Raw genomic sequence first — 26,773 nt, forward strand, 5'->3', positions numbered from 1 at the left:
TCTTATTGTCACAACTGAGGGGAACTATTGGCCTCTAGAGGGTAAAGGACAGGGATGCTGCTAACCCCCCTTCAGTACAGAGGACAGTCCCCCAACAAAGGACTGTGGTTCCAGACAATAACTGCTAGGCGTTGGAAGCCTAAACTAGAAACTTCCTTCCCTAAATTTCATCAGAAGCGACAATGACTATATATAGAAGCCTTGAGAGCTAACTGTTCCTTCATGGAAAGATAAATTCAAGAGGATAAAAAGTGACTTCTGAGGGTAACGAGGTGGACGGGATTACTCACTCTGCAGTCGTACACCTGACGCCACCCGTGGGCTCCTCATGCCTCCTGCTGGTTTATGTGGGGAGGAGTGGCCAGGTCTAGTTGAGCTCGGTGGGGGTCGGTGACATGAAATCCCTGCGATGCCCCCCAGCCTCTCTGCTCTCTCAGGGGCTGTTTTGTACACTACTCTTATCTGATTCTCCACGAAGATGCCGGGAGAGCCACATTATTGTATTCTCACCTGTTTGACAGGTTTGTCGAACAGCCTTGAGAAACAAATACCAGTTAAAGGGGAAGAAAAGCACCCTTGGCCTTTGATTCCCAGATGGTTAGATGACCTCTTTCAGGGTAATTCTAGACTATTTTGTATAGAGATGGGAGGAGGGTACTCAAAATGCATTTTAATTTTAATTATCTATTTTCTTGACCTCCAAGATTGTGTGTTCTTTGTTTTGAATAGTGTTACCTGATAGTCACACAGTCTTGTTTTTACATTAGAGTTTGTTTTTATCATTCATATTCTGTGGTATTTAATTGAATCTGGATCCAGAATTGAAGTGACATGGTACAGATATAATACATTGTCCTTAGAATTGTTAAGCAAATACAAGAGGGTACAGATTATGAAGAAGCCCCCGGTACAGATTGTCTGGTTGTTTTTGCACATATGAGGCTCAGTAACTATTTAATAAGTCCCTGTTGTTGAATATTCAGTGTCTTGAAATTTGGGGAATCATAACCAAAATAGCAGTTGCCCTTGTTGTGGTTAAGTTAATAATAATTTCTAGAGGAAACATCCTAGAAAAGTAAAATTGCTGAAAAAGAATACAAAATTTTAAGACTTTTGGTACAGTTACTCTTGAAAGGTATACTAATTTATACTCTGAATAGATGGGCATGGGCATGGATTTTCTTCCTTACAAGTCACGAACTAAGATGCATGGTAGGAGTGTCTAGGAGGACCAAGAGCACAGTGAATGAACCTACTAAGTTATGACCCAACAGCTATTGAAACTCATTCCCTTATTACTTTTACCCTTACTTACTAAGCTTCTGCCACCTGCCTGTTTCAAGAACATACCAGGTGTGCTCCTGTCTCAGGGCCTTTGCACATGCTGTTCCCTTAGCCTGTGATATGATTTCTCCCTATTTCTCATGGCTCATCTCCTAACCTGTCATAGGTCTTTATTCAAATGCTGCCTTCTCAGTGAAGCTTTCTCTAATTTCCCTATTTAAAATTGTACTCTTGCCTCTCCCATGCAGATATACACACATGCTTCAGATTCTCCATATCCTTTGATGACATCTAACATCTAAATTTGTTGCTATATCTCCAGCTCCAAGAATAGGCCTGGCAGAGAGCAGGGCTCAGTAATTACTTGTTGAATGAGGGACCGAACCACTGCATTGTAGATTTGTTTGGTTGGCACTGATTAGCTTTGTAGCAGGCTTCCTTGTATCATCCTTGGCAAAGAACAGCAGTTTTGTTTTGGTTCATTTCCTTTCCTTGTCAAAACTCTGGTGAAGTTAATTATTTCTATAAGTGCCTCTGTTGTTGAGGCTGCCATTATTAAGTCTGCTATCTCTATCTTCTCAGTACTATGTCCAACTGCCATTGACATATGGGATCATAACTGACAAGGCCTGCTCTGGTCTGACAGAGAAACAAAAGCACATGTTTGGTTAGAATGTTCATACAGATTTTTAGATTCATTTCTAAGAAGACGACCAAGAACCCAATAAAAAAGGGGCAAAGGATTTGGACAGTTCACAGAAAAGTGGACATGGGACTTTGCTTCTTTATGTTCAACCTTACTCAAAGTAAGAGAAATACACATTAAAAGTACATTGAAATATATTTTTTCAGTGCATCAGGTGTATAAAAGTTCAATCTGTTGGTGAAGCCATGTGTAAACTGGCAGCCTCATCCATTGCTAGAGGGAATGTAGATTGATATGACTTCTGTAGAGGGATATTTTGAACTGGTCATCAAAATTTAAAATTGCATATGCTCTTTGACCCAGCAATTTCACTTCTGTGAATCTGTCATAAGGATGTACTTGTACATGTGCAAAATGATGTATGCATAAGTTTGTTCACCATAGCTTGTTTATAATAGTTAAAGATAAGAAATCATTCAGGGTCCATGGCAGAGGACTGGTTCATCAGCAAGGGTATTTCCATACAAAGAACTACTATGTAGCTGTAAAAGGAACCAGGATGCTCTATTTGTACTAACACAGAAAGGTTTAGAAGATAACACAAAATGAAAAAAGACGTGAAATGCTGCCTTTTATATAAAGAAAGGAGAAAGTGTAATATATTTTTCCATTTGTCTTTTATACATGAGAGAACTCTGGAAGGATACGCAAGAACTAATAATGGTGGGTAGCTGGAGGGAGAGAGGGTAAAAGTGGATTTTGGGTAGGTGTGTGACTTTGGGAGGAAGGAGATGCTACACTGCATGTCTTCATACACACACACACACACACACACACATTCCAGTTTTGATTAATGTGAATCTTTTACCTGTTCAGAAATACTAAGTCAAAAAAAGTCATCCTTAAAGAAATGGGTTATTCTGGGAGAGGTGGCAGAGGATAATCTTGCTTTCTTTGTGTAAGCAACACAATTCATTACAATGAGAATTCAAGTTCTGCTCTGAATGCAGTAGTATCCACCCCCCATCCCAAAGGCGTATTGTGTGAACTGGCCTTGGGGAAAGAGTGTGTGTGTGTATGTGTATGAACCTTGGGGCATTTCTTTTTCCTCATGATATCCTGGTTGCTATAGTGCAGAGCTCTATTTGTGACACACAGAAAACACTTTGAAGAAATGCTGCTTCCTGACATGACTTCCTGGGCAATCTGTCCTTCCGGAGGCTGTTGAGCACGAGGGGTTGATGTGCATCTTTGGACACAGTGAGCCCAGCTCATTCAGACCCCAGGTAGCCTTTGGAGCAGAACTCCGGGGTAAGGGACAAGATTTCTCTCTTCGGCACCACTTTGACTCCAGGGCGTTGGCACCTTCCCCTCATCTGTCCTCTCTCCTCAGGAACGGCGGGTGGTACAGTTGGCGCCCTGTGTCTTCTGCACCCGGAGCCATTTCTTGTACCTAAAACCACCAGTGAAAACAGGAAGTGATGAAGCAGAATTCGCCATGCATCTGCCGAGTGACTTTTTTTCTCTTTTTGTCTAGGTATAGACACGTGCAGCGGCTGTCTACACTGTAGGAGCCCAGTTCCACTGGCTCTGGACATTCTTGGGGGTTTACAATGCCTCCACCTGCGGACATCGTCAAGGTGGCCATAGAATGGCCGGGAGCCTACCCTAAACTCATGGAAATAGATCAGGTTAGTAATGCCGGCAGCAGTTTGGCAGGTATTTTCAGTTTTCTTCCTATTCTGGAATTTTCAGACTTCGGATAGTGCTTTTTTTCCCTTTCTTTCTCTGGCTGTGTTGAAAAATGTGCAGTAATAGTTGCAGTGCAGTTTGATTTCTGTACTACACATGGTGGCGATGGATGGAGTTTTTATACTTGTCTAGCATCTAAGGGATTTTGTCAATACAGGGTTTGTGTCTGAAGCTGTGAGGGAGGCGGGAGGCACAAATGGCCTGAGTTCCTGGCAGCTGACACAGGGGAGATTGTCCCAGCCCTGCCTGGCAGGGACTTATGAATAGGTGCAGATTATTTTATCATAGGCAACACAAAATTTAATTTTTTGAATCAGTTTCCTCATCGATTTTTGCAGAAGCAGACATTAACAGCTTGATAATGAATTAGTATGGAGGGGCTCAGTCTTGGATCCCAGCCAATTGTAATTTTATTATCAGTGCAGGATGCACTGTGTGTCTAGGTTATTGTCTGGCATGCATTAAATACTAAGTAAATATTTACTGAATGAAAAGAATATCGAGCAGATTTAAAAAATGGTTTTACCTACAAAGGCATCCTTTAGCTTGGATCTTGACAATCTTACAGGTATAGTTCTCATTTACTATTTGAATACAGGTTATCTCAGGAAAACTACTTTTGTTGTTCTAGAGCAAATGATTTAAGGAAAAAAAAGGGCTGAAATGTACACTTAAGGTTTTATAAAACCCATAATATAGGGATGTAGACGGCTTTCTACCTTTTCAAAATTAGGGTACCATAGCAACTCCACTGTTTATTTATGTTCTTGATACTATTGTATGCTTACGGTCTATACTTGTTGTTCTGGTCAAATTTTATTATCTGGTTGAAGACCTCTGCAAGAGTTATATGGCATGGCATGGATCAAAGGACTCATTCAAATAAATTATAGAGTTCAAGTCAGAATTAGTTGAACTTGAACGTGAATGTAATAAAGGGTAAATTTTTAGGATTGTTGCCCAAAAAGATGTCATCGGTCCAAAATACCATTGCCATTTTAACTACTCTCTGATGTAATTTTTGTGTGACTCTAGGAGCTGCCTATGTAGGTAGAGGAGCCAGCCCAGTAGTTTTATATACACTTGTATCAGGCATCAGATGTTTATATGTTTGTGCATGCTGTTTGAGAGAAGACAGGAGTTGATTTTTTCATTAAAATATGTGTGGGACTGCTTGGTGCCGACTATATGTAGTTAGGATTAGGTTTGGCCATAACTTAAGAAAACAATGGCTTCTGTTTCAACCTCGTGAGACAGTTGCCTTTCACATTCACATGGCCATCTGGGCTGGCACAGTGCCCCAGTGTCATGGATGCAGGCCTCTTCTGTCTTGTAGCTTTGCCTTCTCCACATGGGGCACTGAGGACCAGTTGCTTGGGCATCTGGGAGTTCATGAGAAATGCAGGGTTTCAGCCCCTCCCCCGACCTCCTGACCCAGAGTCTGCATGTTAACGAGAGGATTCCTGTATATCCTTGAGTCTGAGAAGTGCTGAGCTGGGTACTTGGTGCCCAAGCCCGAGTCCTCCTCAGAACCACCTGGGGCATTTCAGTGTTCTCTGGGACCCCATCCCAGGAGACTCTAAGTCAGTGGTTCAGATAAACTCTTCCCTTTTAATTCTACCATGGTGCCAGGGTATTTGGGAACTTCTGCTCTAAGATAGCCACTCCTGATACACACCTAGGGGCCTGTGCAGTCAGTGTCCTATTCCTGCTCTTGGGATGGCCTTTGTATGTGTGTCTTAGTGGTTTTTTAGAAAAAGGATCTTTTTATTTTGGAACAATTTCAGATTTACAGAAAAATTTCAAATATTGTGTAGAGAGTCCCCATTAAACCCTTCAGTTTCCCCTAATGTTAATGTCTTAATATAAATGTACATTTCCCAAAACTAAGAAATTAACAACGGTACGTTACTAGTAGCTAAACTACAAATGTTATTGTGATTTGACCAGTTTGCCACTAATGCCCTTTTCTTCTTCCAGGATCCAATCCAGGAGCACCAAACACACTGGAATATAGTTGTCATGTGTCCTTAGTCCCCTCCAGTCTGTGACAGTTTCTCAGTCTTTCCTTGTTTTGTATGACCTGATGGTTTTAAGGAGTAACTTTGTTTCAACACAATTTCAAACACAGAGAAATGGCAAGAATGGTATTAAGAACCTATTTGTTCTATTTATCCAGATTCACCAGCAATTAACACTTTGCTTCATTGCTCTGTTGCTTTCTTTATTTTTTAATACATATCCTTTCACTGAACCACTGAGCGTGGTTTAAAGGCATCATCCTCATTCTCCTTTGCCCCTAAATACTCAGTATAGTGTGTCTTTCCAAAGAACAAAATCATTCTCCTACATAACTGGAGTCTTTTTATAAAAACCAGGCAATTGAACATTAGTTCAACACTATCATCTCACCCTAAGTCCACAATTCATACTCAAGTTTCATCAGTTGTCCTGAGAAAGGGAAGTCCTGTAAAGGTATTTTCCCCATGGTCTGATCTTTCTCCAAGATCATGTATTACATTTATTGTCGTGTCTCTCTGATCTCCGGTGACCTGGCATGGGATCTTTGTGTTTATCTTTTATGACCTTGACAGCTCCGCGGAACACAGGACAGCTTTTTTGCAATGTCCTTCAGTGAGGGTTTCTCTGATGTTTCCTCCCAGTTAGATTTCAGGTTTTGCATGTTTGACAGGAATGCCGGAGAGAGAATGTGTCCTTCTTGGGGCATTCTATCAGGAAGCACACGACATTGCCTTGTCTCATTCTTGGTGATGATCTGGTTTTACAAATGCAGATATTGAGAGTGATTTGCCTATCAGCGAGACTCTCTGAAGACTGAGCTTTTAAACATTTGACTACATTGTAGGCCTCCTGCGCCATCTGGAGAAGTACAGGGAGAGTTTAAACTGGTGTTTCTCAGCTTTGAGTGTGCCCAAGGATTACCCAGGGAGCTTGTGAAAAATGCACATTCCCAGCTCAGATGCAGGGATTTTGATTCTGCCAGTGAGGATGGGGCCTGGTTTGTGATGAATCTCCCCTTACGTTGTGAGAAACAGGCTTGAGCCTGTGAGGTGCCCATCGTGGAGTGCTCTTTCTCTGCTGCGTGGTGGCCAGTCCTTATTTAATAAATGGAGATTAAATTAATAACTGAGAGAGAGCTTCCTGGGTGGGGATCATTTCTGCTCAGTGTTGCTCTGATGCTTGTTGGGTTCGAGAGGATGTCTGCTCGGGGTGGACTTGCTCAGTTTTGAGGAGACAATTCTGTTTCTGCTCAGCAGGAAAAGCCCCCTAGGAGCTTTTAAAGGTGGAGTTTGCTGTATCCTATGTGGCCCTTGAAAGAGCCTTCAACTAGCTTGTTCATTTGTGGTTTTTGCTCTGGCCTTCATGGTCTTTTGTTTGGTTCAACCTCGGGAGTCGCTTGGGGCTGAGGGTAGGTGGCTGCCTGGACACACTGAGCCTGGAAGGCTCCCATCCTCTGTTCTTGTTAACTTCACTGCTCACAGAACAGCATATTTCTCAGCAAGGGTGTAGAGCCCCCAGCACTTTGACAGGAGGCATCTGCTCAGAGGTGGTGTGGTCCGACAGACACAGTACAGGCTCTGGGGCATTTAAACCTGGGGTGAGCATTGGAGCCCCCATTTCTGTGGGAAGCCCAGTTAGCCTTTTGAGCCTTCATGACTTTATCTTGTAAAGTTAGGTAGCAATTTCTACTTATTTGATTGTTGTGAAGATCAAAGTATGAAAAGAATGCAGGACATTGCCTGGCTCAGAATAATTGCCCCACCAAGGCAGCCATTACTGCTGCTAGTCTGAGGAATTTCTCATTAGCTTAGAAAATGAGTGCTGTTTCCTTGTTACCTGCCTTCCTTCATGAACAGTTTTCCCCCTTTCTCCTTCTTTCTCTGCCTGATGTTTTTCATCGTTATAAAGGAGAAAAAAATTAAAGGCTAAGTGAGAGGCATTACCTAGTAATAAGGGAACAGTGCTATCTGGACATGCAGCCAGTACCTGCTGTGGAATATTCACTGGCTCCCTCGCACTTGACGATATTTTCTTCCATGTTTTGGCTGCTCATCAGCCTTCTGGGCAGCAGCTCTTCTGCTCCGTACACGTGCTCTTCAGGCCTCTGTTTTCTCCTGCGTCTGCCCTGCCCTCACACCTTCTTTCCAGGGAGTACTGGGAGGGCCAGAAAGCCGCCCCTCCCACCTGGGCCTCAGGCCTTCTCTGCTATGTGTTTGCCTGCCTTCCTGGATCGTGTGCTGCATTTGTCTCCTGACATCCTGTCTTGTTTTTATCACTGCTAACAGAGGAGGGAAGAGGTGGTCCTACTTTATTACCAGGGCATTCAGCCTGTCCCAACCCCACCTCTCTTTTGCCGTACCTGTTTTAACCCATCCTTTCCCTTACCTAAGGCTTTGCCCATTAATATCCTCTTCATTTGTTCTTTTCTCCTCCGCCGTCAGCAGTAAGCTCTTCTCTTCCTGCCTTGGAAAGTCCTCCCCTTGACCTAGTAACTCTCCTGCTAGCATGTCACTGGGTTTGTGTCTTTCCAGTCCAAGCTAACAGATGTTGTCAGCATAGGGCACCTATCTTGCTTCAGTATCTACTTCATCTTAGAACGAACAACAATTTTCCTCCCTCTAGAGCTGCCTGCTTTGATGGCACTGACACCTTTCAGTTTGCTAAGTCAAGTGGTCTCTGCTGCACCTCGATCGGCCTCCGCCTCGTTTACCCTTGGCAAAGCTGCTCATTCCCATCTTCTTGAAACTCCCTCTTCCCCTCTTTAAGCTTCAGTTCTGAGATTCCTCCTCCTTGTCAGATTAGTTTGTGTGAATTTCCTTCATGGTTCCATGTCTATCTCCTTTTTTCTAAATCCGCGGCAACCTCAATGCTCAGTCCTCTGGTCTGTGTGTTCACTGCTGATACTCTATCTCAGATTCCATCTCCTGCCTTCTCTTCAGCCATCCACGCCTCTAAATACTGGCTTTCCTAAGCACTGCAGAGAACCTTCTTTGTATTCACACTGTTTTTGAGCATGTTACAATGCAGCTGCTTCTCTTTCCTTCTCATTTCTTATGCCATTTTCTTTGCCTGTGACTTTTATTTTCAGTTAATATAATCGGCATATAATGTTATTTTCATTTTTTAAAATGCTGTTTTCATTTTTTTTAATGTGTCCACATATTTCAAAGTAGATTATGAGCTCCCGGTAGTCAGCCTGTGTCTTACATACATTTGTATCATGTGGCGCATCACACTGATCTCTGTGTCTGTGTGTCTACTTTAGGTTTACACTGTGAACAGGAAAGATAAGAATGAAACGTTGGTATTCTCCATTCTTCAAACACAAACATTACAATAACACCTCCTCCCCACATACGGTTTGGGATTTTATTTCCCTAAAAGAAACATAGATGCATGTGTTTTCAGGCACACATGTACAAAATAATTGCCTGCAGTTTTCTCTCAACTATCTTATATCTGTACTATATTTAAGATATAATTCAGTATGTATAAATTTGATTTACCCCAAACCTTCTTAAAGCTCATCATTGCATAAAGCACCTTTAAGTTTTAGTGCTTGACATCAGAGTTTTGCTCATTCTGTACATAATAATAAAAATAGTAAGAATAGTCATAATAGCATGTACCATCTGTCAGCCCATACAAAGTACCAGGCAGTAAGCTAAGCGCCCTCCCTGCACAGAATATTTCATCTCCTTACTACAGCCTAACAAGGCAGGCTTTAGACTTGCTAGTTCATAACTGTTCAGAGGTTCATTCATTTGCCTAAGATCACACAGTTAGGAGGCTACTGATTTGAATCTATCTCTGTGTAAACTAAAGCCCAGGAAGTTTCTACTAATCATAAGGATGTATGGTAGTTCTTTTTAAAAAAAGTCTAAATTCATTTTGGCTTTATTGAGGTATAACTGACCTATAAAAATATAAGATATTTAGAGTGTATATCGTGGTGATTTAATATATGAATATATTGTGAATGGATTCCCTCATTGAATTAATTAACATATCCATTGCTTCATGTATTTTTCTTCTTCTTCCTCTTCCTGTTCCTCTTCTTTTCTCTTTCTGCTTCTCCTTCTCCTTCTCCTCCGCTTCCTTCTTCTTTTGGTGAGAACATTTAAGTTCTAGTCTCTTAGCAAATTTTGATACAATGCCGTTCTCAGCAACAGTCGCCATGTTACACATTAGATCCTTAGGCCTTATCATCTTTTAAGTGAAAGTTTGTACACTTTTATGAACCTCTCACCATTTCCTACAACCCCCAGTCTCTGGTAACCACTTTTTCTACTCTCTGTTTCTATGAATGACTTTTTTTTTAGATTCTACACATAAGTTATATTCTGTAGTATTTGTCTTCCTCTGACTTATTTGACCTTGTTCTGTTTGAGTTTCTCCATCTCTTATGCCTCTACTTAATAGTTCCCACCATTAATCCCGGCCTGATTTGAGCGGATGCACACATCATGGCCCATGCACCTGTTAATCAACTAATGGTGTGACTTCCAGAGACACATGGTTTTATGAAAGCAAAGGCTGTATTTCCTTAAAAATTAGGGAAATATGGTGAGTGGTCTGGGTTATTTTTACAGGAGCCCACATGAGGTGAGACAGCCTTGAAAGGCTGGTGTTTTAGGCTGGGCATTGATAGAGGAAGTTTGGCCTGGTGCTCACAAGCATGGGCTTTGAGCAGACTAACATGGACTTAAAATCTGGGCTGCCTCTTAAAATATTATGTGGCTGGGGACAAACAGCCTGCTTTGTAAGGAAGAACTGGTGATATTTATATATCCTTCCTGCCATTGTGGGGATTCAGTGACATAATCCCTCAGTGCTGTGTTTAATAATGGTAACCATTGGGAGCCAATTATGATTTTTTTCAGAGTGTTACATAGAATAGAACAACCTTCTTATGTTTCAGTCAAGACTGGAGCCAATTAATACAAACTTTCCCTTAAATGCATTATGGCCAGCTCTTTAGCCCGAAAACCCATAATTCCCAAGACATTTAAATATTGACAGCCTGGTGAACTTAACTGACAGTTGAGCTCCAAATAAAAAGTTTTGAATTCAGAACTTTAAAAATAACATAGAAGACAGAATACAAAATATGAATGTGCTGAATACCACTGAGCTGTACTTTTAAAAATGGTTAAGATTGTTATATTTATTTTACCACAGTAAAAAATGTAAAAAGCCCATAGAATCAAGAAAATAAGACTGAATTTCTGGAAGGTGAGTTTCCAAGCTCGCACTGCAGATATTGGGCTGGATAATTCTTTGTGAGGGCTGTCCTGTGCATTGTAGGGTTTTAGCAGTATCCTAGTCTTTACCTACTAGATGCCAGTAGCATCCCTTCCCCAAGTTGTGACAAGCAGAAATGTCCCCAGTCATTGCTAAGTGTCCCCTGGGCAGTGGACAGATTTCCCCATGTTGGGAATGGACTAAACCAGGGGCTCCCAAGCTTGGTTCTGTATCAGAATCACTTTGTGAAACATGTTGAACTTACAGGGGGTTCCAAGGCTCAGGACTCCCATTTTTATCAAGCCCCTTGATGATGCTGATATCCTTGCACCCAGATTTGGAAATCACTGTTGTGAGATCCTCTAAATTTCAGATTCTATCTGTAGGTGATCTCTCTGGCTCCTGCTGTAACTTTCTACAAGTGCCTCAATGCCTCCATCAGTAAGATGGTTCTAATAATTCTCCTCTCTGTACCTTACAGAGAGTATAAACACAGCACCTTTGAGAGCTCCTTCTGTTCTGTGTGAGGAGGTGTTATAAAGCCTGTGGGATATTGCACTGTTGCTCTTTTTGCTGTCATAATAAGGTAGGATGACTCGGGGACAGAAATAGTCATCCCTCATCTGATTTTTGCAACTGTTGTGTTTGGTATTATAACAACTATTACTTAAACTTCTTTTATAATAAAGTGACCAGGCTATTTCCATTTCTGTTTTTAGCTCTCTCTCCTTGAGTAATAGAGACAATCTACATAACCTCATGAAATCTTAGAGTTTGCCATGCTTTAGAAGAGAAAGACAGTAAACATATTTCTCCCCTTGACTAAGAGCTCAGTTTAATTGCGCAAGCATGAACTTGGGCCTTCCTTTGCCTTCTGAAAATGAATTACAGATTGTAGTTTGCTTGCCTGCTAGGGTGCTTTGGTATTCTCTTCCATTCCTCTTCCATTCCCTAACTTGGCCGGTAAGAGCAGATTGGACAACCCTGGACAGGATCTATCATAACTATGTTTTCTTGAGATTTGGTGACTAAGACATTTGACATTTATAGAACCTTTGGGGCATGTCACACCTTGTGCTTGATTTTCCTGTTTAGGTCAACTGGCATTTGTGGTGGGGCATATAAATATGTAGATTTCAGCATTAATAAGAATTCTAATTATCTCGGTTACCAGTTAAAGGCAGCTGACTATAGAGAAGGGCAGTCTTTACTTTATCTCTTAGAATAGTTAGATCTGTGCAGTATGCCCAGAACTCTGAGAAAATGAGAGCAGCCTCAGAAAAATAAAATATGTGCTTTTCCAGTTCTTTTTCCTAGATTTCCATCAAATGTATTCATGAGTCCAAGTCAATGGCACCACCATCATGCGTGACAACCTCCATCTAACTCCCACAGCCCCTCGAAGACCAAGTCCTGTAGAGCCTACCTCCTGAGTGGTTCCTGATTCTGTCTACATCCTCTCCACTTCCCTGCCCCAGCTCTAGCTCACCTCCACTAGCAGACTTAGTGACTTCACGGCTGGCCCCTCTGCTCCCAGTCTTACTTCCTCTCCAGTGCATTCTCGCAGGCTTAGCATTCTTCAGTGGCTCCTCCCTTTGATTTAGAATAAAATGCGGACAAGGTTTCTTGCTGTGATTACTAGGGCCCTGCTGTCCCCGGTCCTCACCTACATCACCAGCCTTGCTTAGAGTCACTGTGGCTTCCTCCAAACTCCTCTGCCTTTTCCAAAGTTTTCATATGTGACTTTTCTTCCTTTTATAAATGCACACTCCTCAGAGCTCTTACAGATGTGATTTTTCTCTTAACTGGAAATCCCCCTTGTTTCTCTGCCTCTCTAACTTCTGTTCATTCTCCTTCCCAGATGGATACTAGCTCCTTAGAGAAAGTGTTTTCTGCCTCTTCAGACTAAATGAAGACCCTTGTTATATGCACTGTAATATCTTATGACTCCATTTACGCATTGTGTGATCTTCTGCATGAATCAGGTGTATTCCAGTGCCTAGCACAAGGGATGGTATGTAGTACACTCATAATGAATATTGAGCAAAGAAAACAGGTAATGTTTATACTACTTCTTTCCCATAATACAGACAGTTAAATATAATTATGGAAAGGAGTGTCCCTGGTGAGAGGAACATCTCTTTCCTTGTTTGTTCCCAACAAACATTCTAAATATATTATTACATTTTATGAATTGACTTTATAAACATCTATTTTTGTCTTGCCATCCAAGCCATCCATAGTCAAAAGAGAACCAAATGACTTCAACATAAGCTATACCAATTTCAAAATGATTATAGATGGATCATTACTCTGGGACAAGTTTGTGGTGATCTGTTTTGATTTACAGCCTCCTTACCATAAGATGCTCACAATTTCCAGCTGTCACTTCTTTCTTGACCTCCTAACCCATATAAACAGCTACCCATCTGCCTATTTGCCTGCCCGTAGATGTTTCTCACACCTCAAACTGATCATCTTCAAAATAGTCCTCATTGTTCCTTCTGCCCACAAATCAGTGTAGTTTTGCTTCTCTTCATGTTTTCCTTTTCTTGGTGACAGATGAAACTACTTGTCTTCCTGGGCTCTTCTCTCTCCCTCAGCTTTTCTATCCAACCAGTTACCTCAGAAAACTTGCTTGCCTCTTGTCCCCTTTATCACATCTGCCCCTGCTGCCCTGCTGCCCCTACTCTCTCTGCTCACTGTGGGGGAGCACAGAGGGTAAGAGAGGACTTAAAAAATGTGTCAGGTATCCTCAAGGGGAAGACTTTAAAAGGGAGAGAATAATATCTACACAAACAGGAGATTATAAATACAAAGTAGGTAGGTAATAAATTGAGAATAGATGGATATAAGAAAGAACCAGTTAGAAATCTTAGAAATGAAAAATATACATATAGTAAGTAACTGTGGAGTGGATTTGCTAAAGAGAGAATTAGTAACTTAGAGAATGAAATAAGAATTTCTAGAACACAGCTCAAAAGATATAGGAATGAAAAATATGAATGTGAGGTTGTATTGAAAGGACATGTTAAGAAGTTTCAACCTATGTCTAATTAGCAGGCCTACTAGTAAAGAACAGAATGAATGATGGAGAGGCAGTATTTGAGGAGATCCTGGCGAGTATCTTACCTCTTTGAAACTGAAAAGAAATACCACAGTGGGAGAGAGCAGGGGCTCTAGGCTTTGGTTGGATGGGCAGAGGCTGTCCGAGTTGTATGGACTTAATACTCTGTCCAAGAGCTATGAGAAAGGGGAAGGTTTCTAAACAGGGGAGTGACGTGCTATGATCAGTGCTTACGGAAGTCACAGTTTGAAAATGGTTTTGTAAGAGATCAAATGAAATAAGAGAGATTAGTTAGACAGCTCTTTCAGTAGCCCAGGCAAGAAATGATCATTCTGCAGCCTAGGGTGTTGATAGGGGAGACAGAGTAGTGAGACTTATGTATGATTAAGACATAAATGAGATTAAGTTGACAGGTAGCTAATAATTTATTACATGTAAGGGGGTGAGGGAGAGTGAACTGTTAAGGATGAGTCTAAGATTTCTTGTATGATCACAGAGTGGTGATAGGTACCAAAACAGAACGTAATAGTGGAGGAATACTTAGGTAGACTCACATTCTTCCTGGAAACGTTGTGGGTTTAGGAAAAGAAGGCAACGATCTATATGGCTGAGCCTCCTTTTAAGATTTCCTTTGGGTTTTGGTACACTGGTCCATTTGTCCACCCGACTGGTCTCTTGACCTCCAGTGTAATCACCAATCACTAGAAAATGTTCATTCTCCTTCCCAGATGGATACTAGCTCCTTAGAGAAAGTGTTTTCTGCCTCTTCAGACTAAATGAAGACCCTTGTTATATGCACTGTAATATCTTATGACTCCATTTACACATTGTGTGATCTTCTGCTATCTTATAACCAATCTCAGTTCCTAGAAAATGCACACCTATTTATGCCTCTTCCCTGCTTAAAAACTTATGATGGGTTCAAGTCATCAAGAACCCTTTAATTTTTAAAGGCACATTTTTTGCCTTTAATGTGCCTTTTTAGTCACTCTCTCATTCGTGTGTGACATTGTCAGCTCCTCCATATACAACATGAACTCCCAATAAGCCACACCTTTTTATTTACTCCACCTCCAACCAGTGTGCCTTAATAAAGCAATCCAAATAGCATCTATGTTTAATTGCTTCTCTGTACCCATAGGCAGAATAAAGAGGAAAGTTTAGAGACTCACCTCTGACATGGACTTGGCAAGACTGAAAAGCAGATAATCTGAAGGATAGGGAAGATGTAATGTTGATTGTAAGTGTATTTTCTGGTAAAGTAGAAGAATAATAAAAGTTGAAAATTGGGAAAAATAGTTTTGGGGTGAGGTTTGAGTTTGAGATTTTGGAAGGATGCACACTCAAGTTAAAATGGCCTGAGGCAGAAGGGGACTACAGAGAAGTTGTAGCACCAAAAGTGAGAAGGGAGCTAAAGCAGGGAGTTCTTGCAGTGGGTATCAAAAGGTTCCATAGTAGTTTAGGATTTTATCATAATTTGTGTGGATAATGCCTGAGGCAGGATCATCTGCTGTTCTCATGGTAGTGCTAAAACCTTGTGCCTTACATAACACTTATCAGAAACTCACTATGTGCCAGGAACCAAAATAGCCAGAACTAGTGCCTTTCCCCTCAGGGGTTAGTTCTGGGCACTTGCTCTTGTGGTTCATGATTGCCAGGACTCCAGATTTGGGATGGACTTAAAGAGCAAAGGTTCTGGAATTACTTAGGCCTGGGTTCAAATTCTGGCATCTTCCCATACAAAAGAGGCTTTGAGCAAGCTACTTAATGTCTCAGGATTCTCATACAGTTTTCTCATTTGTAAAAATAGACTTAATAATATCATCTTGTAAGGATATAAGGTAGTCACTCAATATATAGTAGCTATGAGTGTTGTCATTATTATCAGAAGGGCTGGCCAAGTGGCGATAGATAATAAAAGTCTGGGAGGATATATCAAAGGTAAGGGAGTTTTAGAGAGTGCATGAGGTTGTGGCCACTGTTTGCATATTCCAGACCCTTCCAGAAGTGCCTGTTTTTTAAATTTTTCAAGGCTGTAGTTCAGCCTTAGGATGCCATCGTCACATTTGTGGGACATATATTTGAGACTTGGAAGCCCATGTCCTTCCACTACTTGCCAGCAGTGGCAGTCTCAGGACATCCATTACCACTCCAGAAAGAAGGATGACCTGGCAATTAGCGCAGCCATTCGGAAACAAGTAAACCAACACACAAAGAAGAGAGACAGAAGTAAAAGGGTGGGGGAGGAAACCCAGATTAAAAAGTAAACTCAGTTCTTAATATTCTTTTGCTACTAGTTTCTCTTAGTATTCTTTTAACTGCTGTCTTATATCCAATCTCAGTTCCTTTGCAATTGATAAACCTTCATAATCCTGTGTTTAAATTGAACCTGAACCCTACTTTGCCTTCAGAGTTTATCTGGCTTGTTCAGATCTTCTTACCTCGTCTGATAATACCCTGTCTATCAGAGTCGACAGACATTTCTGTTTATCCTACTGAGTCTGACTTCTTATTTTTAAACAATGCACATAAATACGATTAACCTTCCACATACAAACTTGACACAAATAAGTCCCGAATTGATTCACAGTGTGAATCACTTATTTCCACCTAAAGGAGAACACTTGCTTATGAGGGTGTGGTGGAATGGCATGCCCGCCAGTCTAGAGTCATCTGGGCATGCTTCCTGGAAAAGGCTGATATTAAGGAAGGTTGAGAGGGCTATGGAAATTAGGAAATTGGTTTTTGTTGCTGTCTGAGATACTGAAATTTGGGGAAAAATATTTTTTTATATATCCATAGCAACACATACTGGGACAGTGTAAAATAGTGAAGGACAGGAAGGAGAATTACAAAAGATAATCGATATGAGCAGTGCTTTATTTATGCATTGTCCATTTCTATATTGTTGTCGTTGTCTAAAATTGCTGTTTCTCTTCCAATTGAAGGGAAAGGCAATTGCTACTCAGTAGAAGTGTATCAGTGTACCTACATGAGACAGTTATTTCTACTTGTCTTTAAGCCACTAATAGATAAAAGTGCCTGATTAATTATGTCTTTGCTCATTTACATAGTCCAGTGATTACTATGATTCAGAGATTATACTTTATCTTGATAAAATATAATATTTAGTTAGTTTTGTGAAGCTTGAAACAAGTCATTTTTAATAAGCCCATTTTTGAAATAAATCACCATTTGTCAAGGAAAAGGTGGCATAGCCTGTCATCTTTCAATTTTTAAAATTAATGTGTTACATGGATTGACTACTTTGGAGACACAGTTGTGAGGTTCTTTGTCATTTCTGTCAATTTTTGGAATCTTGTGTCAGTGATTTACATTGAAACTGTTATCAAAATACTGTCTTTCCAAGAACCAGCTAAATTTGCCTGAAGAAAGTGTGGTTTTGTCATTATATTTTGGATTATTTAGGCCACTTTTAGGAAGACAGAGTAAGCATTCACATCTCTGGGAACACACTGGGCTCCTCCATACTAAAGGCAAATGTCTGGGAGCATGGAGAGTAGTCACAGAGCTCATTGCGGTGGGGGTAAAGCTGTTGTAAAATGACTGGTGTCATTGACACAATGTCAGGAGGCACCTCTGGGAACTGGATGGATTATTGTACATTAAAGTTTCTCCAGATCTTTTGCAGGCTTAAGTCTTGGTCATCATGTGTATCCCTTCTCAGAGGTGTCCTGACATTTGGAAGCTGGGTTTCTTTTCTGGACCAACATTACTCATAAGTGCTGTGCAGAATATGTTCAATGAATTTCCATCTATAAACACAATGTAAAATCCCAAGTGCTGTGGTGCATCACCTCAAAGTGTTAGAATAAAGTATCAGTCACATTCTTTTAAAGCACTGAAGAAAGCTTTTTAATTGTCTAGGACCAAAACTTTAAGTCTCTGTGGGAAATAGTTTTGCCATTAAAGGGGGCTGGAAGGTGCCGGCCGTCTGGAGGGTGGATGCATGGTGGTGCGCAGGCATTGCTTCTGTCTTCCTCTTGCTGTTTTCCACCTTTAGCTCCTGCTGTAGCTTCAGTGGCAGTCAGAAAGAGACCAGAAGAAAGGGAAAGAAGTCTGAAAAAGGACGATGTGTTCTTAAATACATTCATTAATTGCATGCCTTGTGGGAGCCTAACAGCCACTGTCCTGGGATGGGACAGAGATGTCTTATATGTGGTGTCTGCCGCCAGAGCAACTATGACCTAGTTGGCAAAAGACACATAAATGAATGAAAGAATAAAGAACAGGATGAGCAATAGACTTGAGAGCTCTGAGGAGAGCTCCAAGGTGGCACGGGGGTGGCTGGGAGTCACTCAAGGGGGAAAGAGGAATTGGATCCTCATTCTGTCATTTATTTAATTTCTTTAACCAACTTAAAAAAAAAGAGTACCTGCAAAGTGTCCAAACAGGATGTAAGAAATAAAAGAACCTGTTCATAGGGAACACTGAGCCAGTGCCTTACTATGCACTAGGCACTATTTCGTGGGTTTTACATATGTCATTGCAGTTAATCTTCACAATGTGACAATGTGTGAGCTATTGCTTTTATTTTCAGAAGAGAAAATGGAAGTATGGAGAGGAGAAGTAATAAGTCTAAAGTTATAAAACCAGGGACTGCAGAAGTTGGGGTTTGATCCTAGGAAAGAATTTTCTTCAGGAGCTCATAACTGAGGGAAGATAGAGAAAAGCAAGTCGTTACTACACGATCAGCATGCTAAATGCTTTTCTGGTCACCTAATGTCATCTCCTAAGTATTTTTTTCCCCATGTCATTAAGAACATTTGAAATGAACAAGCTTTCTGTGAAGCCAGGCTTTCTTTTCTGGAGGATGCCCATTTCAGAACAGACATGGGTCTCAGCAGGGGGTGCCAGAGGCAAGAACTGTGCCCACCATCCGTGGCTGCTGACGGGCACATGGTCACATCGGCTGGGGATGCTGCCACCTCCCATGAGCCAGTGTCAAGGCAGAAATGTGTGCAGAAATAGACTTGAGAGCTCGGAGGTGAGCATTTGGCTGGGCAAAGTCTCCAAACCAGGTGTGTGGGCCATGGACAAGAACAGGGGCTGAAAAGGAAGTGCGCTCGTCAGAGGCATGTGGGGTCGGGAGCATTGAGGAGGAAGAGCAGCGGGGCTGTGCCCAGGGAAGGAGCCTCCAGGCAGGTGGGACTTTGCCAACCACTAAATAAGCAACCAGAGACTCCCAAGAACGTTTCTTAGGAGTTCTCTCATGCTTTAGAGGAACCATGTGCTTTGGGTGGGAGAGTGATCATTTTTTTTTTTTTTGAGAGGGCATCTCTCATATTTATTGATCAAATGGTTGTTAACAACAATAAAATTCAGTATAGGGGGGTCAATGCTCAATGCACAATCATTAATCCATCTGAAGCCTAATTCTCGTCAGTCTCCAATCTTCTGAAGCATAACGAACAAGTTCTCACATGGTGAACGAATTCTTACATAGTGAATAAATTCTTACATGGTGAACAGTACAAGGGCATTCATCACAGAAACATTCGGTTTTGAGAGAGTGATCATTTTTTAAAGAGATTCAAGGGAGGCAAGAAGAGGATCTGGCTTAATAAAGAAGCTGAAGTGTTAAGCTTGAAGAGGTGGCAGGACATCTGCGTGGATCCACACAAGGGATTACTGGAAATGCAGCCTCAGACCTTAAAAAGAGGGGTCAGAGTGGGAGGTGCAGATTCAGGAATTTATGATATTGGCATTTCATTAAAGGCAAGGGAGAGAGTACAGAAAGGAAAGCAAAGGACCTACGCCCATTTTAAGGAATAGAGAGAGAAGCGTGTATTGCCAGAGGCATAGATTAAAAATGAATTGCTAGAGCACTTGGCCATTCTTAAGAATCTAGCTGATTATATGCAAATAGATCAGCACATCTTGTAGTGTAGGAAATATGCTTTCTGGGCTTACCATCTTCAGTAAGTTAAGTTAAATAAAGGGATTCTTTTGGAGCATATGAGTTAAAATAAAAAGGGAGGACTAATCACCCCAAACAAAAAGCTACTCCTTGAATATAACTGTTGGCACATGGGACTTTGCCAATCAGATTCATATGGAAATGCATACTTCGTTTGAGAAATAAAAATGTTTCTGCCAAAATTAACATTTTCCCGGAATGCTATAAAGTTGAGAAATGCTTTTGTATGCTGCAAGATGACCTCACCGTTGCTAAAGGGAATGGGGAAAGAGTGTAGTCTGGGGTCAAATTGTCCCTGATCCACTGCACGTAGAAATCTGCTAACTGTCTAATTCTCTAGGTTATCCCCCACAACATTCCTGCTTTTCCCATTTCAGTTCACTGCTGAGTCCAAGAAGGTAGTTTTGACCTTTCAAACAAGAAAGCTTGTGGAATTTAGTTATGATTTTTGTAATTTATGAAAACATACTCAGGCAGTTAAAATAATTTGCCTCAATATTCTAAGTCTAGATATATTCAAATGGAGTATAGAATTTTATTGTCAGTTTCCTTAGGGTTTATGGAGTGACGGGGAAAAGAACCAGTTTTCATCCTTTTAGACCAAATTCCTTTTCTCTGAGGCCTGAAGTGAAAGGCAGGTTCTTCAGTGGGTCTACAGAAAGTGATCAAGATATTGCTCTTGTCACCCTACTCCCAAGTCTTGGAGAACTGGACAGGTAGATAGAAACACCATATGTAACCTGAGCAAATGTTAACTAAAACATAGCCAAAGCTGGCATTTGGCTTGAAATTTAAGTCAGGCAAGGAGCTCGTGTCAAACTTTATACGGGTGAGGGCTTTATACAGGTAGTGAGAGAAGCAGTGATAGCAGGCTAGTGTTTTCTGCTTAGGTATCTCGTTCTGTCTCTGTTTAAGAGAGTGTGGCTCACCTGTGTGGCCTTGCTAAATGGGTGGTGACAGTCAGTAATCGGTGTCTGTTTTTATCAGCTGTTGAATAACACTTCTCATCAGCTGGCTCACTCAGTGCTCCATGAGTCACATAACTCCTTCCAGCGAGGTCTGTGCAGGGAGTAGTGGCAGCTTTCACACGCCTAACAGCTTAGAGCCAGCAGCTGCTTAGAGCCTCCAGGCGTGGTTTACACGGTGGCAAGTGGGCTGGGTGCTGTGTAATCCAGGCTAGACTTCAAAATAGTTGCTTTACATTCAAGCCTTTTTGTTTGTTTTGATTTTTAAAGAAAGTGAATGTCTGGGTTTTCCATTTAACAAAAATGTGTTGAGTCTCCTTTTAGGTCCTTAGCACCTATGTATTGTGGTAACTAGTACTGAAGGGTGAGGAAGGTTACAAAGGTGAATTACAATGCCTTGATCTCAAGGGACAAGAAGAGAGGACAGGTGTACAAAATCCTTAGGAGTGATTTATTTAATAGGCTGAGTGCAGAGAAGGAGTGATCTCTGTCTACCTGGGGAGATCAGGGACATCTGTTTAGAGGAGGTGGCTGCCACATGGGTATTAGTGGTAGGGTTGGAACACAGAGGAGAGGGATGTTTCAGCAAATGGCATAGAGTGAACATATGGAGTTGGGAAGTTTTTTTTTTTTTTTGGTGAGTCTCATCAAGAAGCATGGAGAACATGTACAATGTTGGTAGAAACTTTGCTTGAGACCAGATTGTGGTAGACACTGGATAACAAGTTAAGGAGTTTATACTCTCTAAGTGGTGGTCATTGGGGTTCTATGGAGGAGATTGGAGCAAAAGGGAGACATGAGCAAAGTTTGTGGGGAAAGTCTAATTTTAGTCTAATTATAGTTAATACAGGTATTGTACAGAAAGAAAATGGAGATGTGGAGGCTTCTTTGCAAGAATCTGGTGACGGGATCCTCAGACCTTTTAATAAAGATGGTAGTGTAAGTCCTAGAAAGAATAAAGGGGAGAAAAGTTGTGGAGGAAGCGATGATGGGACACAGTGTCTTATAAATGTATATGTCACAGAAGAGGGTAAAAAACAGGAGATGACAAGAATAAGTTCTTTAGAAGCATATGTGGAGAAACTGCCAAAAGGAAGCAAGTTGAGTGTAGGAACCAATGGAAACTAGGAGCCTAAGTTTGACATGCAGCTTGCGGATGGAAACTTAAGGCAGGTAGTTACTAGTGATGCGATGGTGCTCAGGAAAGTCTCTGGGGCTAGGGACCTACAGCTAAGTGTGACAGATTGGAGAAGGATTGGTTCTGTACCAGGCATCAAACGATGAGTGTCAGGGTTTTGGGAGAATAGTTAGAAAGTGAGAAGTAATGATGTGAGCATCAGAGGCGAAAATGCTACATAACCTGGTAACAAATTAGATCTGGAGAGTGAAGACATAAAGGTGACTGATGCTCCTGGGCAGTTGTGGTGTCCAATGAGGCAGAAGAGTCATGGAGGGGTAGGTTAAACTTTGGGGGGGCATGGTATTTTGGGGGACTGATGGGTGGGAATAGTGAGAGCGGTGATTTTTGTTTGTATGTTTAATAAGATGCCTGAAGGAGAATTAAAAAACTGTATCTGACAGACTGTCCCAAGATAGTGTTTGGGACCAGAGCTATATAGACTTTGGACAGTTGAAATGAATGAGGAACTGACCAATTGAGTAAAAGCAGAAGAAATAAGAACAGAAATTTGGAGTTAGGAAGGCAGAGGTAAATGAGAAACAATGAAGGATCTCTTGTTTTTTTTGAAGGCTTACTGGTTATAACTATAGGAGAATAAAGGGGATATCATAGAAGTTCTAGAGAGAGGATTTCAAAAAGAAGGTAGTTGTAACAGTGTCAAATAAGGTAGATGGATTAAAAGAGATGAGAACTGTGAATGGTCATTGGCAACTGGGTTTGGGTGGTGGGGGCTGACTTTTTATGGGAACAGATAGAAGGGTGGAAGGGGCAGGTATAGAAAGTGGGGAGTATGATCAGCCCCCTACTTACATAATATTCATTTTAATTGGGTTGGCTGCATTATGGATGCATTGTGTTCAGTTAACTGTGATTCCTTTCCCTCTGTGGCTCAGGCTTTTCTTTAATTTTTCTGTATTAAATCCTCAGCTTTGTTCTTCCATGGTCTTTACTCTTTTCATATATCCAACTTCAGAATGTTATAGATATAATAGTACCCTATAGGCTTCTGTCTTTTCAAATATAATTCTGAATCTGTGAATCAGACCTGAGTTAAAATCCAAGAAATTCCTCTAATGTACCTCAACCAAGAAGTCTTATTCTGGGAGCTGTTATTTTAGATTCCTTCTCCTGCCTCAACAGTAATAATTTCTTGGCCTGATCTGTTGTTTCAATGTAACGTAAGGCTGAAATCCAGCCCTGTTATTTATATTTCATTTTTCAGGATGCAGGAAGACTAGGAGGCTGGGAGATGAACAGATCTCCCTGAAATACTGGTAGCCTGGAGAGGTTTCTGGCAGCTGAAAAGTACAAATCCTCATCCTATGGGAAAAGCTTTGTTCCTAAGTTTCCTTTGTCATTTGGTTGTGAGAACACATTTGCCCTGCACCTCACAGCTAAATGGACAAGCTAAACAACACACAAGTTCTTGCAAAGGTCTAGGACTGTGTGACATGTAACTTCACTGTAGAACCCAATCTCCATTTCTAATCTTATTCTAGAGGAGACTGACTCACGATGTCGGGAATACCCTGCCATCCTTCCACTCCTCAACAGTCCTAGGTCCCCCTCCTCCTCCCTACTCCTTTTATATTTTATAGTTGCAGGCAGTCATTCTTTTGAACACATAGTGGTGGACTTTGTCAGGGTGGCTAGAGCTCTAGTGGGAAGGCGTTCACTGGAGGAACGCTGAGAACTGAGCTGGAGCTTTTAGCAGGGATTAGAGGCCCTTGAAAAGGATAATGAACAGTGTTCAGAATGCAGACAGAGCAGCGTCATGTCCAAGGGCAAGGATGCAAGGAGGAAATGGAGCTCTTCTAATGGCTCAAGAGGGCAAGGAAGCCAGAGCCCAAGCCCTTTTATATTATCTTCCACTTAATTTAACTTAATTTAATTCTTACAGTAACTCCGAGGAGTGGATATATCCTATACCCATTTTACAGATAAACTAGTTGAGGTTCAAAAAATTATAGGAATCGTAGGTCACACTCAGCCAAGTTGACAAGCTAGGATTTGAACCAGTTCTGCTTGATGCAGAATTCCTTTTCCTGTACCACATGCTCTTCAGAGGATAGGAGTTGTACGTGTTTATATGCAGTCAGCTTTCCTATGGTTGTATCTGAAAATCCAGGACCATGTATTGTATTTCTTGATTTCTCTTCCCTATTTGTTTGTTGTCTGTGATCTGTTTCTTTGTTGATACACTGTCGCCCACCCCAGGAGACAGACAGGGTCTGTTTGCATCCAAGGCAGGAAGAATTTCAACATCTCTGGGTGAACAGTGTGTGTGTGTCTCTCTGCTGCATTCCTTTTCTCTGGAGGCAGGCAGAGCACAGCTGTGGCTGGTAGGCCAGTCACAGCTGTAGTCAACCACCAGTTGACACCATGGCACGTGATGTCATGGTCTCATAATTCAAGTGTGCCAGCTCAAGCTGCTGCGTGATTGGCATTTGCTTGGGCCAGGGCTGGGGAAGGATTATATGCACTTTGCAGGAACAATTTTGCAATACCTCATATTCCATTTGCCACGCATTCTCATAAAAACATCATGAATCCAAGTTTGTTTGCATAAAACCAAACTGGGTTGCCTGATTGGTGTGCTATTCCTAAGGAATTCTGGTTATCATTTGACCTTGTGGGCTTTCATTGCCTGTGAAATCTTTGAACAAAGCTGTTTTCATCCTAATTTTATGGTGGCTGAATTAAATCTGATGTATATTTTGTTCAACTAATAATGTTAAGTATAGAAAAAAAAGTACTGTAAGTGTAATAAATCAATATAGTTGGTGGGGCTGGCTGGTAGGTTATTACCTTGAGAAAAACAACTGACTTGTTGACAACAACTAAGAATAGCAAATGTAAATTCTCCTTAGATATCTTTTTATTAGGCTTCTTCTTTTTTTTTTCATTTAAAATGATGAAATGAAACTAACAGAGAGTATTTCCTTTTTTTGCTATTTTGCAGAAAAAACCACTGTCTGCAATAATAAAGGAAGTCTGTGATGGGTAAGTGTTACTCAGGATTCATCTGAGTCACTTCAGTCCACAAATTGAAAAGCTAAAAAAATATTCCCTGTGTGATCGTAAAACATTATTCCTAAGCTACTACTTGACCTGTCCAAAGACACCAAGGATTCCTAGGTAAGATTTACATGCCCTCTTTAACCAAAAAATTACTGTTGTTCCTCCAAGAGCAGAAAGTATGAAATGGCTAGTGTGTACACTCTGGGGTTGGTTTTATTTATTTGGAAAGTTGTGGTTACTCAGCAGGGAGTAGTCTAAAGTTCCTGAGGTTAGATACATACTTCATCTGGTATAAGCTAAGAGGACCACTTAGGTCCTCATGGAAGGTGAGGACCTCAAATTCAAGTGCCCATAGAAGATGAAATAATTTAAAAGACCAGTTGGTGTGTAGTTTTGCTGCTACGTGAAACTTCACGGTGGTACGGCTTTTCTACTTCTCTCTGGGCTATTCTCAGTCCAAAGGAAAGCAGGTATGGAAGTTGCATGAGGTGTTTTTCTTTTTTTTTTTTTTTGACTTTTAAAGCAGGGCTATGAATAGAGTATTACCTGGAATTTATTGAAGACCTGGGATAGTTAGTTGGAATGTTGCAACATGCAGCGGGCATATTGATGGGGGATTGTGGAATACAGAGACAACTGAAATGAAACCGTTTTCAAAAATTTTAAATGCATTGCATTCATTTCTTTGTTTTCCTCTCTCTGCTCCACACCTTCAAAATCGGAAGGAAAGTAACTTTATATTAAAGTAGCCCTGCCTCAAAGTCATGAAGGTAAAATGCTTAAAGGTGAGCAATAGGCTTGGAATAAGACCTAGCGATCCACATGTGAAATGATGGGTCTCAGGGTAATAAAGGTTGGGTCAGTGTCATTTTGTTTTAGGAACCACATTGTGGGATACATACGGTACTGGCCAAATTCCAAGCACGGGGTATTTACTTCATCTAACTCTGTCAAACTGTAAAAGTAAAAATGACCATTTTTTGGTTTTCTGATCAGTTTATGCTTGCATTTTTAAGGTGGTCCCTTACCAACCATGAATACTTTGCACTGCAGCATGCTGATAGCTCAAACTTCTATATCACGGAAAAGGTAGGTCACCCACTTTATTTAATCTGGCACACTTACACTTAAGGAAATTGAAACATGACTGATGTTTCCTCTGTTCAGCTGGTCTGACTTTTAGATCTCTACCATCCATGAAAATAGTGTGTGCAAAGTAAACAACTGACATGTCAGTATTAACCAGGAGACATTTAGCACGTTCAGGAGTGAAGACCAGATAAGTTCCTGTGTCCTGTTTTAGTAACAGCATTTGCCTTCTGACCTTGAATTTACTAATTATCTCTTCTTTCTTATTGTTGCCTTAAGCGTTTATTTGATACTTAATGACAGTCCCGCTCTCCTTTCTCAGGCTTTTTTTTTTTTTTTTTCATAACAGCCTCTAAGCCCTGCTTAATGTAGTTGAAACAATGATTGAAACAATGACAAGAGACTTAACAAAGGTGACATTTGCAGGCACTGAGTGTTCTGTGCTCTTGGGAACCCTGCTTCTCCGGTGATTTTTTTTTACGCTTTAGGAAGCTTGGAGGACAGGGAGGGAGTTGTGAAGACTACAGTAGTTTTGTCAGCAAGTAAAACCAATGTCTGAGAC

General features: G+C 41.1%; 1 protein-coding gene across 8 annotated transcripts in view; it reads left to right on the forward strand.

Annotated features, from left to right (window-relative positions):
- Positions 1-26,773, forward strand: part of ELMO1 (engulfment and cell motility 1) — a 516,082-nt gene that overhangs the window by 85,230 nt on the left and 404,079 nt on the right. For 7 of the 8 annotated variants that reach the window (XM_017670942.3, XM_017670934.3, XM_037027353.2 and 4 more), the window contains 3 exons: positions 3,468-3,621; positions 25,064-25,104; positions 26,139-26,211. In XM_017670942.3, coding sequence (XP_017526431.1) covers positions 3,544-3,621; positions 25,064-25,104; positions 26,139-26,211 — 192 coding nt within the window. In that variant the 5' untranslated portion in view covers positions 3,468-3,543. Of the gene's footprint in view, positions 1-3,097; positions 3,242-3,467; positions 3,622-25,063; positions 25,105-26,138; positions 26,212-26,773 lie in introns of those variants that run through there. The other variant, XM_017670951.3, reaches the window with a different exon arrangement.

Source organism: Manis javanica, chromosome 6 (genome assembly GCF_040802235.1).
Source record: "Manis javanica isolate MJ-LG chromosome 6, MJ_LKY, whole genome shotgun sequence".
NCBI classification, from domain to species: domain Eukaryota; kingdom Metazoa; phylum Chordata; class Mammalia; order Pholidota; family Manidae; genus Manis; species Manis javanica.